Source organism: Bombina bombina, chromosome 6, assembly GCF_027579735.1.
Source record: "Bombina bombina isolate aBomBom1 chromosome 6, aBomBom1.pri, whole genome shotgun sequence".
Classification (NCBI taxonomy): Eukaryota; Metazoa; Chordata; class Amphibia; order Anura; family Bombinatoridae; genus Bombina; species Bombina bombina.
The window spans coordinates 942,191,433-942,208,642 of NC_069504.1; the positions used below are offsets into that span (position 1 = coordinate 942,191,433).

General features: G+C 36.8%; 1 protein-coding gene across 2 annotated transcripts; it reads right to left on the bottom strand.

Annotated features, from left to right (window-relative positions):
* Positions 1–778: 778 nt before the first annotated feature.
* Positions 779–14,869, bottom strand: CCNG1 (cyclin G1). Of its 2 annotated transcripts, none has more exons than XM_053718583.1 (7): positions 14,632–14,869; positions 11,915–12,079; positions 10,688–10,941; positions 6,657–6,735; positions 6,055–6,153; positions 4,789–4,983; positions 779–3,205 (listed from the first exon to the last, which is right to left on the bottom strand). In XM_053718583.1, exons 2-6 carry the CDS (start codon positions 12,077–12,079, stop codon positions 4,792–4,794), a joined length of 789 nt encoding a protein of 262 aa, XP_053574558.1. In that variant the 5' UTR covers positions 14,632–14,869; the 3' UTR covers positions 779–3,205; positions 4,789–4,791. The 2 variants fall into 2 exon arrangements, with proteins under 2 accessions (XP_053574558.1, XP_053574557.1); XM_053718582.1 differs by having other exon boundaries at positions 11,816–12,079.
* Positions 14,870–17,210: the final 2,341 nt, after the last annotated feature.

Consider the following 17,210-nt stretch of genomic DNA (forward strand, 5'->3'; position numbering starts at 1 on the left):
CAAAAAACTAAACCCCAGGTAAGAAAAATATTTCTCAATATTTACTTTCCAAAATATGAAACTGACAATCTGCAAAAGGAAATACATGAACCTGACTCATGGCAAATATAAGTACAATACATATATTTAGAACTTTATATAAAATACATAAAGTGCCAAACCATAGCTGAGGTGTCTTAAGAAATAAACATACTTACCCAAAGACACCCATCCACATATAGCAGATAGCCAAACCAGTACTGAAATAGTTATCAGTAGAGGTAATGGTATATGAGAGTATATCGTCGATCTGAAAAGGGAGGTATGAGATGAATCTCTACGACCGAGAACCCATGAAAAAGACCCCCGTTAGGAAAATCATTGCATTCAATAGGTAATACTCTCTACGTCCCTCTGACATTCGCTGTACTCAGAGGAATCGGGTTTCAAAATGCCAAGAAGCGCATGTCAACTTAGAAATATATGCACAAACTTACTTCACCACCTCCATAGGAGGCAAAGTTTGTAAAACTGAATTGTGGGTGTGGTGAGGGGTGTATTTATAGGCATTTTGAGGTTTGTGAAACTTTGCCCCTCCTGGTAGGATTGTATATCCCACACGTCACTAGCTCATGGACTCTTGCCAATTACATGAAAGAAAAAAAATATATATGCTCTAAGTGACCAGTTGCACTAAACAGCACAAGTTTTTTTTGGGAGGATGGGGATCCAACAGTTTCACACTTGTGTACAACCTAGACATTTATTTTGAGGAACTCAGTAACCAAACACAAAAATAAAAATTTCAATAAATTTATTGAAAGGCACAATTCTTACTGCATTTTACAGGGGCACTTCAGTAAACAATGAGGAAACATCCATCAACCATTTCTTGTAGATTATACATTTAAGGCATCAAGTTTTAATATATATATATATATATATATATATATATATATATATATATATATATATATAAATAAATGCAAAAAACCCACCCCACTATGCAACAATGACTTTTTCAATCTGATTTGGGTTGACCATAAAACCTGTTATATTAGCTAAATTTGAGAATTTCAGGTTGCAGTAATATTTTAAATACTCCGTGTTTCCATATGGGGAAAAAAAATGGAACCAAATTTAAAACTAACCAACACTATAGTGCTTCGCCACCTAAAAAAAAAAAAAAGGATTTTTAAAATTATAGTTTTAAACTTTAACAGGGTTCCACCTCTACATGCATTAAGTTTATGCATACCATATTTACTTATATATGAGCTTACTGAAGTGCCCCACTAGTACATGTGCAGATAAATAGTTACATGTCACAGTATGATGGTCTAACATTTTGCTCTCAGCTTCCTCAAAGATATCACTTTCAGTTTAAATACTTTGCATTAGTTTATCCCAGTAACATTACCTTTAGAACAGTGCATGATAGAAGACAGTAATGCAAAACCACAACATTTAGGTTGATTCAATAGAAGTGCTTAAAATGAGTTTTGTTTTTTTAAAAAGAAAAAAAAAATTCACTTTTTTTAAAGAAGTTATTTCTGCCTCAAAACTTTACATTTAAAATTTAGATAGGAAGTCACAGATTACAAATGTAACAAATACAGGCAAAATAAAAATCTTAACATTCTAGTACTCCATTTGTCAAGATAAAGAAAAATCCAACATATTGACACAAATATATTGGGAAACAATTAGTATTCTGTCCTGTGAAACTTGCTATTAATTCATGAACTGGAAGTATACACAATGCCCATTTTTTTTTTTTTTAAACAGAGGTTATGTTGGGGGATCTATGTTCAGAAAAGAATAGCAGAAAGTAGGCATACAGTAATTTTGTAAAGAAAGTAAACGCACACTGTTTTATAGTTGAAGAAAAAAAAAAAATAAGCTGTGGGTTATACTTAAAAATGATGAATATGTATTGCAATGGTTTTGTATTAAGAGGATTTTACCTTTAACGTCATGTGTGCAAAGTCCATTACTTCCTGCCACAGCCCCACAAGGGGTCTCTACAAAAAGGGAAAGGTTTCCCTTTGTAGTGGTTGCTAGGAAACATATGGACTAGCTTCAGTCACTTTCTTGCCCATACTTAGATTACTTTTGCTTCATAAATCATCTGACAGTAGAACCTTAATGGACAATAAACATTCCCCGCCTCAATCTAGCCATAGGTGTCACCATGTTGAAATTCACATTTCAATCCTGTACCGACATGTTTGCACATGTGCAGCTACTGACCTTCAGATATCTGCAGCCTAACCCAAATTCCAAAATGGTGTAACGCATTATTAGAGAGATGCATGAAATGCATTTAGTTTTCAATGTCCCTTTATGTTTTTAAATTGGTAGCTCCCTTCTCTTACTAAAGGCAAGGCAGTAGCTACACTGAACTCTGCTCATTTTGAAGAAAAAAACAATTTTCAGAAGGATAATATTGTATTGCTATTTTTCAGCATTGTGAAAATTAAAGGATATTAATGTGTGCTTATAAATACAAAGAAGTTCTAACATTTCATTACATTTCTGTAATCCATAAAACAGCAAGAATCTAATCTATAGACAACAGAATAATAAAAAGGTATTTCTAGTTCACACGATACTAATTTGTATCCAAACCTCAACCAATAGAAATGCCGATTATTCCAGATAAAGTGCATTTTGATATGTGGGCAGTGTAACTGACAATCACTTTACCAGTCTCTCATTTATAGGTAAAGTCAAAGTAAGACAGCAATAGCCTTACATACTACCCCTTAGTGTTACATTCACCTCTAACTGTAGAAACACTAACTATTTCTGTTAAGCTTAATTGTGGATTAAATCAGGTTTATGACCAGACACCTATTGTTGAAATCCATTATTCCATAAGTCTTCACATGGGGACAGAGGGGAGGAACTGCTTCCTAAAGAGGCAGCAAATTCATTGGCCAAAAAGTCAAAAATCTAATACCGATATGGTAACTGGTAATTCGCTATCCCATGGTTGTATTAATAATAATAAAAAAAAAGTATTTGTCAATACAATAAATAAACATGTCATGTCCATATTTCCATACAGCTATGAAAAAAAAAATCTGTTCAACACTTCAGGGAACTGCAAAATTAGCTGCCAAGTTTATTTTTTCCCCCTCCAGTCTTCAGTTAAGAGAATTTCAGGTAAACCACAGTCCATAAGCATCGTCAGATGGAGGTTTAATTTTCAATGGAGGACCTGCATGAAATCAAGTGGAAATAATCAAGTTAGAGATTAGACAAAAACTCAAGTCTTACTCCACTTCTGCAACCCCTGTACTCCTACCCCCCCCCAAATCTATGCCATTGCAGAAAATCAATTTATTTAAACTTTTGCATTGGTTTCATGTATTTAAAATTTGACTGTAAATAGTCATTTTCAGAACCTGGGCCTTTTAAGTATGCTGTTTATAAGTACGTGCGCATTACTGACTTAAAGTAATAGTAAAGTCAAAATTCAACTCATGATTCAGATAGGGCATGTGATTTTAAACAACTTTCTAATTTACTTTCATCATATTTGCTTTGTTCTCTTGTTATTCTTAGATGAAAGTTAAACCTGGTGTTAATTTCTAAGGCCTTTAAGGCTGACTCATCTGAATACATTGGACAGTTTTTCACAGCTAGAGGGCGTTAGTTCATGTGTTTCATATAGTTAACACTGTGCTCAAGCATTTAAGGGTCAGCACTAATTGGCTGAAATGCAAGTCTGTCAAAAGCTCTGAAATAAGGAGGCAGTCAGCAGAAGCTTAGATACAAGGTAATTAGAGGTAAAAAGTATATTTCTATAACAGTGTTTGTTATGCAAAATTGAGGAATGGTAAATAAAGGGATTATCTGTCTTTTTAAACAATAACATTTTTGGTGTTTAATATCCCTTTATAATAAAGGCACCCACTCTATACAGGTTAGACCTCCACATCCAATAAAGTAATCCACTTTACAAGGCACCTGTTCCCCAGTTTGAGAGAAAGATCTTTTTGCTCTCCACCATAGTAAATTCTATGACTAAACACCACTACACCGATACTGGTTTGAGGGGAGAGAAAAAAAAAAAAAACCATGAACAATTTAGAACATTAAGACTAATTCTAAACAAATATTAAAAGTTTGAAAATCTATTTCCTTCCCTGCAGTTATAAATGGGTCACTAGAGTGTTTAGCCAATGATTAAATGTAATATAGCAGTGCTGAAAGTGGAAGTGAACTCCAGGATTTGAAAAGCCCCAAAATGTAACATTAAAAACAGGAAAGTAAATGGAAGTAGGTGTCAAAGTTGTTTAACTACATAAAATTACATATTTTTTTTACATTACAAGGACAGTGTTTACTGTCCCTTTAAGTCAATGAGGTAACAAATGTACTATAGATTCTAAATCTAAAATATTACAATCACTAGGTCTATTTGAAATAAACCCCCCAAATTTCTCTCATGGTTCAGACAGAACATACAAATTTAAAACAACTTTCCAAAGTATCATCAAATTGTCTGTTTACTTGTTATCCTTTGTTGAAAAGCAGGAAGGTAAGTTCAGTAGTGTGAATGTGGCTGCAGCACTAGATGGCAGCAGTTTTGTAATGTTATAAATTAGCAAGAGCACTAGATGGCAGCAGTATTTCCTGAAATCTAAATATAAATATCTTCAACCCCCCCCCCCCCAAAAAAAAAGATGCAAGTGAGATAAAAAACATCTTTTCAAAATGTCAAATGTACTTCCATATGAATCATGAAAGAAAAACTTTGGGTTTCATTTAAACATGTGTTCTAATTTACGTCAATACCTCTTAAGAGGCAGATTCAGGAATTGTAGGGAGATGCGCTATTCTGTAGTAGCTGTGCTTCAGCTGTCGTGCTGTACGTCCTGACACAATCCACTTCAGCTTCTGAACATTTGGCCTGGAACATTTGCTTGAAGAATACTCTGCAAGGCACTTTGATACCATTTCTTTCCAACACAAAATGTCTCTGCTGCCAATCTACCAAGACAAACAAACAAAGTTACAACAAATTTTAAGGATACGATTTGGAGAAAACCCTAACAAACTAAAATAGTATGGAGAGGTAAGACAACTAATACAGGAACTGAACAGGCTTTTAATATAATATTATTCAGTGAAGACCAATTTTCCCCAACCAGAAACTGATCCTAAACAGACCATGGCCTACAATCAGCAGCACTACTACCTCCCAGTTTATTGTCTCTACCACACTTAGACTGTAAGCCATCTAGGTAGCAGGGCCCTGTAATCCTGCTCCATGCCTGCTTTGGGTTTATTATACAGCCTGTACAGTCCTGCAGAAATCAGACATAAGATATTAAAATGAATGTAAAGTTTTATGAATGAGTGCCCGGATTTTAAAACTAGTATTAAAAACAGGGGCATTTATATATATATATATATATAAAAAAAATAAAAAAAAAAAATAAAAAAAAATGCTGCAATGTAAATACTAACAATTTCTTCAGCAAACCCGGACAGGCAATCCTCTGCCTGCTTCTCCTTCTGTACTTAGCACTTCAATGATTAAACCAGCCTCCTCCAATCACGGTGTGTCCTCATGAGATGGACACTCTGGGGTGCATGCCATGATTGGAGGAAGCCGGTTTAGTCATTGCCAAGGTAATTAGAGGAGCTGCAGGCAGAGGGCTGCCGGTCTGGGTTTGCTAAAGAAATAAGGAAAGCATTAAAAAAACAAATAAAACAAAACACTGCAATGTAAAGTTGAATGAATGTGCCCCTTTTAATAGTATTTTTAAAAACTGTGCACTCATTCATGAAACTTTAAAGATCAAAGTGATTTTAAAATAGGTGATTGCCAGAGTACTAGGATGTGAAGGAAAGTCAAATTCATGCTTTCAGCTACCACTTAAAGTTTGAAGTAGAAAAACCCTAATATGCTTCATGCAAGGGCAGTTAGAGAATTAGGACAGTATTTGAGAAGCAAAAAGAATGTTGGAGATTTTTTTTTTTTTTTTTTTTTAGCTGTACAAAAAAAACAAAAAAAAAAAAAAACCACACACACTACAACAAGTGTTGTACAATTACCTTGGAATGTTTCTGGAGGCATTCAATAGCATCATTCAGCTCAAACAACTTCTGCTCCTGCATCTCCAATGCCATTATAGACAGTGCCAATACAGATGGCTGTGTAGAAAGAAAAAGGCAATGAACAAAATATCAAAACCTATAAGTTATCTTACAGTTAGCTAACACCCCCCCCCAAAAAAACCCAGTAAAGTCAAAAACGTTAAAAAAAAAAAAAAAAAAAAAAAAAAAAAATTACAGTGCATGTAATTTTAAACAATGTTCCAATTTACTAATAAAGTTCACTTTGGTGTCCAAAATCAAGCTATGGATCAGGAGCAACAGTGCACTATATGTACAGCTAGCTCCCTGTAGTGCATTGCTGCTACTGAGCCTACTCTTTTAGGATACCAAGCAGTAACCGTAAATCTGCTAGAATTAAATAATTTGAAAATGATTTAAATGTGCATGCTCTATTTGAATCATGAGCATTTAAGTTTTTAACTTTGGTTCTTTAAATGTCAGCTATAAAAAACTCTTGCTACAGCCTACTTGTGGGTTCAAAAACGAAGATAGAAAAAAAAAAAAAAATATGCAGTCAATAGTTGTCACTTTGACCTTACCTTGGCTTTTGAAAACCCAATTCTACAATGACAGGCTTTAAGATGCGATTCAAGCCTTTCAAAGACAAACAGCTTTTTCCTATAATAAAACAAAAACAGAGAAAAAAAAAAATAAAATTAAAAATTTGAGTTTTACAAGAGAATGCAAAGTTAACACGGTTGCTATACTAACAATTTATATTACCTCCCTCTCCTTTATGAAAAAGCATGTACTTTAGGTGTTTTACTAACACATGTTCACTACAATGATTTACATCAAGTCATTTTAAAAAAGGACCATTAAACTTTCAACAATGCATAAAATGTTACATTATTGCAAGTGAAACATTATTGCAATATACATTCACTATCTTGCAACTTTTTGTTGAAAAACACATAAATAAAAAAAATCCCAGGCAGGATTGGGTTAATACTTTTAAGGCAATTTATGTGTGCTTTTGTTTTACTTTTCCCTCACTAAGCTTCTATGGTGTCATGCTTTTAAAAACAAATTTATGCTTACCAGATAAATTTATTTCTCTTGTGGTGTATCCAGTCGACGGATTCATCCATTACTTGTGGGACATTCTCCTTCCCAACAGGAAGCTGCAAGAGGATCACCCACAGCAGAGCTGTCTATATAGCTCCTCCTCTAACTGCCACCTCCAGTCATTAGACCGAAGACAAGCAAGAGAAAGAAGAAACTATAGGGTGCAGTGGTGATTGTAGTTTAAAAATAAATAACACCTGCCTTAAAATGACCGGGTGGGCCGTGGACTGGATACACCACAAGAGAAATAAATTTATCAGGTAAGCATAAATTTGGTTTACTCTTGTAAGGTGTATCCAGTCCACGGATTCATCCATTACTTGTGGGATACCAATACCAAAACTATAGGCCATGGATGAAGGGAGGGGGGAGGGACAAGGCAGGCGCTTAAACTGAAGGCACCACTGCCTGTAAGACCTTTCTCCCAAAAATAGCCTCCGAAGAAGCAAAAGTATCAAATTTGTAGAATTTAGAAAAAGTATGAAGCGAAGACCAAGTCGCCGCCTTACAAATCTGTTCAACAGAAGCCTCATTTTTAAAAGCCCATGTGGAAACCACTGCTCTAGTGGAATGAGCTGTAATTCTTTCAGGAGGCTGCTCGCCAGCAGTCTCATAAGCTAAGCGGATTATACTTCTTAACCAAAAAGAAAGAAGTTGCTGAAGCCTTTTGGCCTCTCCTCTGTCCAGAGTAAACAACAAACAATGCAGATGTTTGACAAAAATCCTTAGTAGCTTGTAAATAAAAAAAAAAAAAACTTTAAAGCACGAACCACGTCAAGATTGTGATAGACATTCCTTCTTTGGAGGATTAGGACAGTGACGGAACAATCTCTTGATTGATATTCTTATTAGATACCACCTTAGGAAGAAACCCAGGTTAGGTACGCAAAACTACCTTATCTGCATGGAAGATCAGATAAGGGGAATCACACTGTAAGGCAGATAACTCTGAAACTCTTCGAGCCAAAGAGATAGCTACCAAAAACAGAACTTTCCAAGATAAAAGCTTGATATCTATGGAATGCAAAGGTTCAAACGGAACCCCTTGAAGAACTTTAAGAACTAAATTTAAACTCCATGACGGAGCAACCTAAATTTAAACTCCATGACGGAGCAACTGGTTTAAACACAGGCTTGATTCTAACTAAAGCCTGACAAAACGCCTGAACGTCTGGAACATCCGCCAGACGCTTGTGCAAAAGGACAGAGCAGAAATCTGTCCCTTTAAGGAACTAGCTGACAATCCCTTCTCCAATCCTTCTTGGAGAAAAGATAATATCCTAGGAATCCTGACCTTACTCCATGAGTAGCCCTTGGATTCACACCAATGAAGATATTTACACCATATCTTATGATAGATTTTCCTGGTGACAGGCTTTCAAGCCTGAATTAAGTTGTCAATGACCGACTCGGAGAAACCACGTTTTGATAAAATAAAGCGTTCGATCTCCAAGCAGTCAGACGCAGAGAAATTAGATTTGGATGGTTGAAAGGACCCTGAAGTAGAAGGTCCTGCCTCAGCGGCAGAGTCCATGGTGGAAGGGATGACATGTCCACCAGATCTGCATACCAAGTCCTGCGTGGCCACGCAGGTGCTATCAAAATCACAGAAGCTCTCTCCTGCTTGATCTTGGCAATCAGGGGAGCAGAGGAAACACATAAGCCAGGTTGAAGGACCAAGCCGCTGCTAGAGCATCTATCAGCGCTGCCTTAGGATCCCTAGACCTGGACCCGTAACAAGGAAGCTTGGCGTTCTGACCAGACACCATGAGATCCAGTTCTGGTTTGCCCCAAAGTTGAATCAACTGTGCAAACACCTCCGGATGGAGTTCCCACTCCCCTGGATGAAAAGTCTGCCGACTTAGAAAATCCGCCTCCCAGTTCTCTACTCCTGGGATATGGATAGCTGATAGTTGGCAAGAGTGAACCTCTGCCCATAGAATTATTTTTGAAACCTCCAACATTGCTAGGGAACTCCTTGTTCCCCCTTGATGGTTGATGTAGGCTACAGTCGTGATATTGTCCGACTGAAATCTGATGAACCTGACCGCAGCAAGCTGAGGCCAAGCCTGAAGAGCATTGAATATCGCTCTTAGTTCCAGAATGTTTATCTGAAGGAGTGCCTCCTCCCGAGTCCACGAGCCCTGAGCCTTCAGGGAGTTCCAGACTGCACCCCAGCCCAAAAGGCTGGCATCTGTCGTTACTATTGTCCTATCTGGCCTGCGGAAGGTCATACCCTTGGACAGATGGACCCGAGATAGCCACCAGAGAAGAGAATCCCTGGTCTCTTGATCCAGATTTAGTAGAGGGGACAAATCTGTGTAATCCCCATTCCACTGACTGAGCATGCAGAGTTGCAGTGGTCTGAGATGTAGGTGGGCAAATGGCACTATGTCCATTGCCGCTACCATTAAGCCGATTACTTCCATACACTGAGCCACTGAAGGGCGAGAAGTAGACTAAAGAACACTAATTCACCACATCTCTCTTGATACTTCCCTTGTCGAGAGCTGCAAGAGAATGACTGGAGGTGGCAGTTAGGGGAGGAGCTATATAGACAGCTCTGATGTGTGTGATCCTCTTGCAGCTTCCTGTTGGGAAGGAGAATATCCCACAAATAATGGATGAATCCGTGGACTGGATACACCTTACAAGAGAAAGGTGGATTATCAGTTTTGCATCATGATAGGCAAATCAGTCTTTGCAATAGTAACCAAATTAAAGTGAATGTAAATTTTGTTGCAAAAGTGCCCAGTTTTAAAAAAATTTGATTATAAACCAGGGGCACTTTAATTCATCAAAATTTACATTTCACTTGTGTTGTGAAAAAAACAAAAAAAAAAAAAAAAAACTAACCTTTTAATCTTGACAGCCATTCCAGCTTCCTCCGCCTGTCGCAAAGCCTCTTCCTGGGTCTAAAATGAGGAATCCGGCTTCCTCCAATCACGGCTTCGAGTCAGACACCGATTCCTTGGGGGGGAAGCCGTGATTGGAGGATGACCCATCCATCATTTCTGACGCCAGAAATGGCTTGCGACGACCGGGGGAAGCTGGAGCGGCTGTCAAGTTTAAAAGGATAGTATTTTTTCACAACACGAGTGAAATGTAAAAATTGATGAATTAAAGTGCCCCTGTTTTTAATCGAATTTTTAAAAACCGGGCACTTTGGCATCAAAACTTACATTCTCTTTAAAATCAGTGCTTAACCTCCTTAAGGGAGTACAAGAGATCAGACTACCCCAGTCTGAACATGTGCAGACAGAGTTTGTGCTGTATCTGAATATTAGTTTGATTGGTTAGCAGGGGGTTCTTTTGTTCTGGGGGACAAGGTGAGAAAAAAAAAAAAACCACAAAAACAAAAAACCTACACAATTAAAATATACTCCTTTAACAAAATAAAGCTGCAGTTTTCATTGCAAAATTATTCTCTTATATTTGAAGATCTATAATAATGTAGTATACAATCTGCTTAGTGTCCCTTTAATCAATTCTTCATATTCACCTTTCAGTAGTCAGGTTTTCATAGACAAGGGAATGATAGAGTTGCAAGAAATGTAATGCAGTTGTAGCTTTCACTTTCCAACCAAGCTTTTCTAGCACAATCTTTTCCATTCGCATCATGTCAAACACAGAGAATTTATACTGGCTTATTCTTATCAAGTCTGTTGCAAGAGGCACATTTCTTTCTTCTTCTATTGCTTTCACAGCAAGGTAGAAACAGGTCAGCCCTATACAACCTAAATGTTTAGGTTGTACCTATTTAAGGAACAAGAGCAAAAAATAAAGTTCAGAAAGGAAACTAAAGTAATGTAACTATAAAACAAATCAAATAGTCTATTACATATACCAAGTGTTAAAATAAAAATGTGCACTCTCATGTATATAAGTTTAACAAGATAATGTATACATTTTGATTCCGACAGAATTTTTTTTTTTTATTTATTTATTTCCAACTCAATTCTGTAATAAAGTTGATTAGTATGAAGTTATAATTGCTCTTGAAAAAGGCAATTTGAGCATATTTAGCTTTTGTGAGCAAGATTTTGCATTTGTATCCGGTTTGAACCCTTGGAACAAACAACTCCACTGTCAGCACTTTGGCTCCCTGTAAGTATATTCCATTTAGAGCCTCATGTTTGTAAAACAATTCTAAACAATTTTTCCTACTTATTCAGTTCCATATTAGAAATTACAAAGCTGATGTTTAATTATACCCAAGACCTGTATTGCAGGCAAAGGAGAGACAGAGGGGAGTATTTTACATTGTACACAATACAGTGGCGTCACCTTTTCTTATATATGCACTTTTTTTAGTAAGTGATTGTAACAATGTTTGCATCAGATAAATTGTGTGGGAACTTAAATTTCTATGATCAAATGTACTGCCATACAGTACTCCAGACATGTGCATGTCACCTACTTAAATATCCCCTTCAAAGAATACTGAGAACAAGTGAAATTTGCCAAGACAGACAATGCAATTTAATAAAAAATCCTATTTGAATCCGGAAATAAAATTGAGGTTTCTTGCCCATTTAAAGAAATCTGCACGCTCCTGACTCTACTTTAGTATGATTTCATATTAAATATATCTATCTAAATATGACAATATAAAGGTCTGATTTCTCACCTTCATTTTCGCTAAGAACCTGTCCATGAGGTTCACAGATAAAGAGAATGTTTCTGTACCAAAACCAAAGAACTGAGTTAAGCTAAGCAAATCCTTCACCTCAAAGTCACGAAGCCTGGCAGTCATTCTTAGGCCATTATCATGGGACGTTTCAATAAGACGCAAACCACAAGCTTTTGGCTGGCATTTTATCTCCTGCTCCAAAAGTGAGTTCAGCTGGTAAAGAAGTTCTTGAGCTTCAGATGTTACTAGTGTTTCAATCATCTACAAAAAACAAAAAAGTCTGAATTAGTACAAGATGGACACAGACCAGTTCAGGGTATTCCAAAACGTATAGTTTGTCTTCTGTAGGAGGATATAGATATAACCTTGTCTCAGCCTGGCCAACAGTAAAGAATGTGGGAGTTGTGTAGACATACCTCATCCTAAACTGGCTTTAGAAAACATCAAGACAACGTGCTTAATACCAACAATAACCACACAGCATTTCATCACTATTGACCCTGCAAATGTAGCTGTTTAACTTGCAAAGGGGTTAAACACCAAAGTGCAACTCCGGAGGGCACAGTAGAAAAGCAAGTTCACATGACTAGCGCTGCTGACTGGATCAGTGGCAGTTTCCACTCAGTACCTGCAGTGATCTGCATTTCCTGAGTGTTATTTTAAAGTGAATGTAAAGTTTGCGGAATGAGTGCCCGGTTTTTAAAAATCCTTTTTAAAAATCAGGGGGCATTTTCATTCATCAAACTTTACATTTCACTGGTTTTGTTAAAATACTTACCTTTTCTTCTTGAAAGCCGCTCCAGCACTTCTCTAGCCTGTCGCAAGCCTCTTCATACGTCAGCAATGATGATTCTGGCATTTTCCAATCACGGCTTCCCCCCCGGGGGAATCATTGCCTAAAGCAACGCCGTAATTGGAGGAAGGCCAGGATAGTCATTTCTGATGCAGGAAGAGGCTTGCGACGGGTGGGGAGCGGCTTTCACGAAAAGGTAAGTATTTTAACAAAACCAGTAAGATATAAAGTTTGATGAAAGTGCCCCTGTTTTTAATAGGATTATTAAAAACCAGGCACAGGTTCATCAAAAATTACATTCACTTTAATCCCCTTTCAGAGAGTGGAACACATAGCTATGCAGTGCTGCTAGTAATAAAATGAATTATCGAACGAATGTCATTTTGTCCCTAGAATGACCCTTCAAGAGGACATTAAAGGGACAGTCTACACCAGAATTTTTATTGTTTTAAAAGATAGATAATCCCTTTATTACCCATACCCCAGTTTTGCATAACCAGCAGTTATATTAATATATTTTTTCTGATTATCTTGTATCTAAGCATCTGCAAACTGCCCTTTATTTCAGTTCTTTAAAACAACCAACATTGTTCAATGAATATACTTAAACCTCTAAATGTCTGTTTCTAAGCCACTACAGACAGCCTCTTATCAGTCAACTCATGTGTGCAGGACACAGCACTAATTGGCTAAAATGCTAGCCAAAAGATCATTAAAAGCTCTGAGATAAGGGGCCCTGTCTGTAGAGTCATAGATACAGGTAATCAGGAGGTAAAAAGTATATTACTATAACTATGTTGGCTGTGCAAAACTGGGAAATGGTTAATAAAGGGACCATCTTTTTAAAAAATAAAACTTTTGAAAGTAGACTGTCCCTTTAAGTATGGAGAATTCTGCTGTTGCATTTCAACCTGGGTAAGGTTTTCTAAAGACAATGTTAGATTGTACCAGACAGCTTTGTGGTCTACCTGTGTGCCCTGAACCATGCTATTTCAGAGCAGACTGTTTATACAAAACCTGGAAGCCATACAGTTAAAGGGGGTACAGATTTATATTAAAGCAGTGTAATATACATTTAAGTAAAACCCCTACACATTAAAAATGCATTCAACCAACATTTTATGTATTCTATGTTATAACTAATGGAGATTAGTTAGAACATTCGATTGCACTTCCCCTATAAAAACTATAGTTCCAAACTAGACTACTAAGGGTCCATGCGAGTTTTTTTTTGTGTGATTTATCATGTTCAATGGGGTTTTTAATTACAGCACTCTGATAACTGGTTTAAAACTATGAATAGAGCGTTGTTCTTCATGGTTTGTAATGTTTCTGAAAATCTATATGTAACTATACAGTCCAAGACTCTTCTGCTTGCTTAACATTTTTCTTATGGAGACACTATACAAAATCGTGGTCGCATTAACCCATAAAAGCTGGTTGTTTGGTTTCATGTCAAGACAAGTTCTGTTTTCACGGAAGACGATGTCTTATCCAACTACTTATAGGACCCTGAAGCCCCTATGTGACAGACAACCTATGCAAGGGCAACTGCTATCAGTATAATGGCCGCCGATTGACAGTAGTAAGCCACGCCCCCAAAGACATGTCTGGGCATGTACCCGGGGCCTGGTGTATAGCACAACAGAACATAAAGTTCTGTTTTATATATTGATAATTGATATATACATTATTACTAACTTTATCAAAGCTTGACAATAAGTTTAGCAATTATTAATTCTAAAACGCTTCTCAGGTATTTAGTAAGATCACTACTACACTGAACACACAGCGCAACTAACAAAAGTGACATGAGGCTAATCTCACTTCCAAATAGGTTTAAATAAAAAACTACAAAATTAACACATTTGATGTTAAACTTATTTATGCGACTTGTATTGGCTGCTGCAAAGCAAACACAAGTATTAGCAACATCCACACTACAAATACGTATATGTAGACCCCCAACCCTTCTTGATAAAAAGTACTACAGACCCCAAGCACTTTCCCCATATCTTACCTTGTACAGGGTGCGGGAGGTAGGTCAGCTTACGTTACAAATGTTGCGTTATGTTTCTCTTTAGAACAGCTTGCAAAATATACTCTTATTGTTCACGCTTAAAATTTCATATAGCAATAAGGTTACTAAAACTAGAAAATGTTTAATTATACATGAATTGCAAGAAAGAATATAGTTTAAAGAAAGCTTCCCCCACCCTAAGTGCGAAACCCCTCAAGCAGTCCCTTCCCTTACTCAGCTGACTAAAGTAAAAGTTGACTGGATGTCAGTTATATAGCAGGACGCGCAGCCAATTAAAATGCCTTAAAATCCTTCATTTCTATTGGTCTGCACACTACAGTTTTTAAGCAACCATTTTTGGAAAGGAATGAAGCGCCACCTACTGGTCCTTTTCTGTATGTTATTCACAACAAAAGAAGTTACAGTTACGTAACAGTGCGTTCTTTCCAGAATGATCGGGGAATGTATTAAAAGCTTTATTAATGATCATACAAAAATAATAATAATAAAAAAAAAAAAAATAGGAACCCCTCACAAAAAATCCCAAGATAATGTATTCTTGCATTAAGAATGTTAATGGTTAATTTATCAAGAAACTGATACATATCCCCAAGTAGAGAAAGCAAAATGAATGTACTGTATCCAGTTTCCGAACAATAAAAGCGGTTTAAACTTAAATTTACAGAAAGTTTCCAAGAAAGCACTCACTGGATATTTTTCCATAAAACATCATGTTTATTCCTTCAAATGTAAAATGTTCTGACAGTATAGACATGCCATTCTTGGATAATGGTTTTGTATGTGAAGTTTAGCACCCTGGTGGCTGTGAAGCTACATAGAGTGCCTATATATATAAATAAATATAAATATATAATCTGGATGAGTAAGAAATAGCAGCGGACAAGTAAAAAATGGGACTTTTCCTATCTTAACATTTAACCCCTTAATGACCACAGCACTTTTCCATTTTCTGTCCGTTTGGGACCAAGGCTATTTTTACCTTTTTGAGGTGTTTGTGTTTAGCTGTAATTTTCCTCTTACTCATTTACTGTACCCACACATTATATACCGTTTTTCTCGCCACTAAATGGACTTTCTAAAGATACCATTATTTTCATCATATCTTATAATTTACTATAAAAAAAAATATAAAATATGAGGAAAAATTGAAAAAAACACACTTTTTCTAACTTTGACCCCCAAAATCTGTTACATATCTACAACCACCAAAAAACACCCATGCTAAATAGTTTCTAAATTTTGTCCTGAGTTTAGAAATACCCAATGTTTACATCTTCTTTGCTTTTTGTGCAAGTTATAGGGCCATAAATACAAGTAGCACTTTGCTATTTCCAAACCACTTTTTTCCAAAATTAGCGCTAGTTACATTAGAACACTAATATCTTTCAGGAATCCCTGAATATCCCTTGACATGTATATATTTTTTTTTAGTAGACATCCCAAAGTATTGATCTAGGACAATTTTGGTATATTTCATACCACCATTTCACCGCCAAATGCGATCAAATACAAAAAATCGTTCACTTTTTCACAAATTTTTTCACAAACTTTTGGTTTCTCACTGAAATTATTTACAAACAACTTGTGCAATTATGGCATAAATGGTTGTAAATTCTTCTCTGGGATCCCCTTTGTTCAGAAATAGCAGACATATATGGCTTTGGCGTTGCTTTTTGGTAATTAGAAGGCCGCTAAATGCCACTGCGCACCACAAGTGTATTATGCCCAGCAGTTAAGGGGTTAATTAGGGAGCTTTTAGGGAGCTTGTAGGGTTAATTTTAGCTTTAGTGTAGTATAGTAGACAACCCCAAGTATTGATCTAGGCACATTTTGGTATATTTCATGCCACCATTTCACCGCCAAATGCGATCAAATTGAAAAAAAAGTTAAATTTTTCACAATTTTAGGTTTCTCACTGAAATAATTTACAAACAGCTTGTGCAATTATGGCACAAATGGTTGTAAATACTTGTCTGGGATCCCCTTTGTTCAGAAATAGCAGACATATATGACTTTGGCGTTGCTTTCTGGTAATTAGAAGGCCGCTAAATCCTGCTGAGCCTCACACGTGTATTATGGCTAGCAGTGAAGGGGTTAATTAGGGAGTTTGTAGGGAGCTTGCAGGGTTAATTTTAGCTTTAGTGTAGAGATCAGCCTCCCACCTGACACATCCCACCCCCTGATCCCTCCCAAACAGCTCCCTTCCCTCCCCCACCCCACAATTGTCCCCGCCATCGTAAGTACTGGCAGAAAGTCTGCCAGTACTAAAATAAAAGGTTTTTTTAAAAAAAAATAAAAATTTTTTTTAGCATATTTACATATGCTAGGGTGTAGGATCCCCCCCTTAGCCCCCAACCTCCCTGATCCCCACCAAAACCGCTCTCTAACCCTCCCCTCTGCCTCATTGGGGGCCATCTTGGGTACTGGCAGCTGTCTGCCAGTACCCAGTTTGCAAAAAAAAGTGCTTTTTTTTATTTTTTTTGGCTTTTTTCTGTAGTGTAGCTTCCCCCCCCACACAGACAATCCCCCACCACCTTGCTGATCTTTTTTTTTTTAAA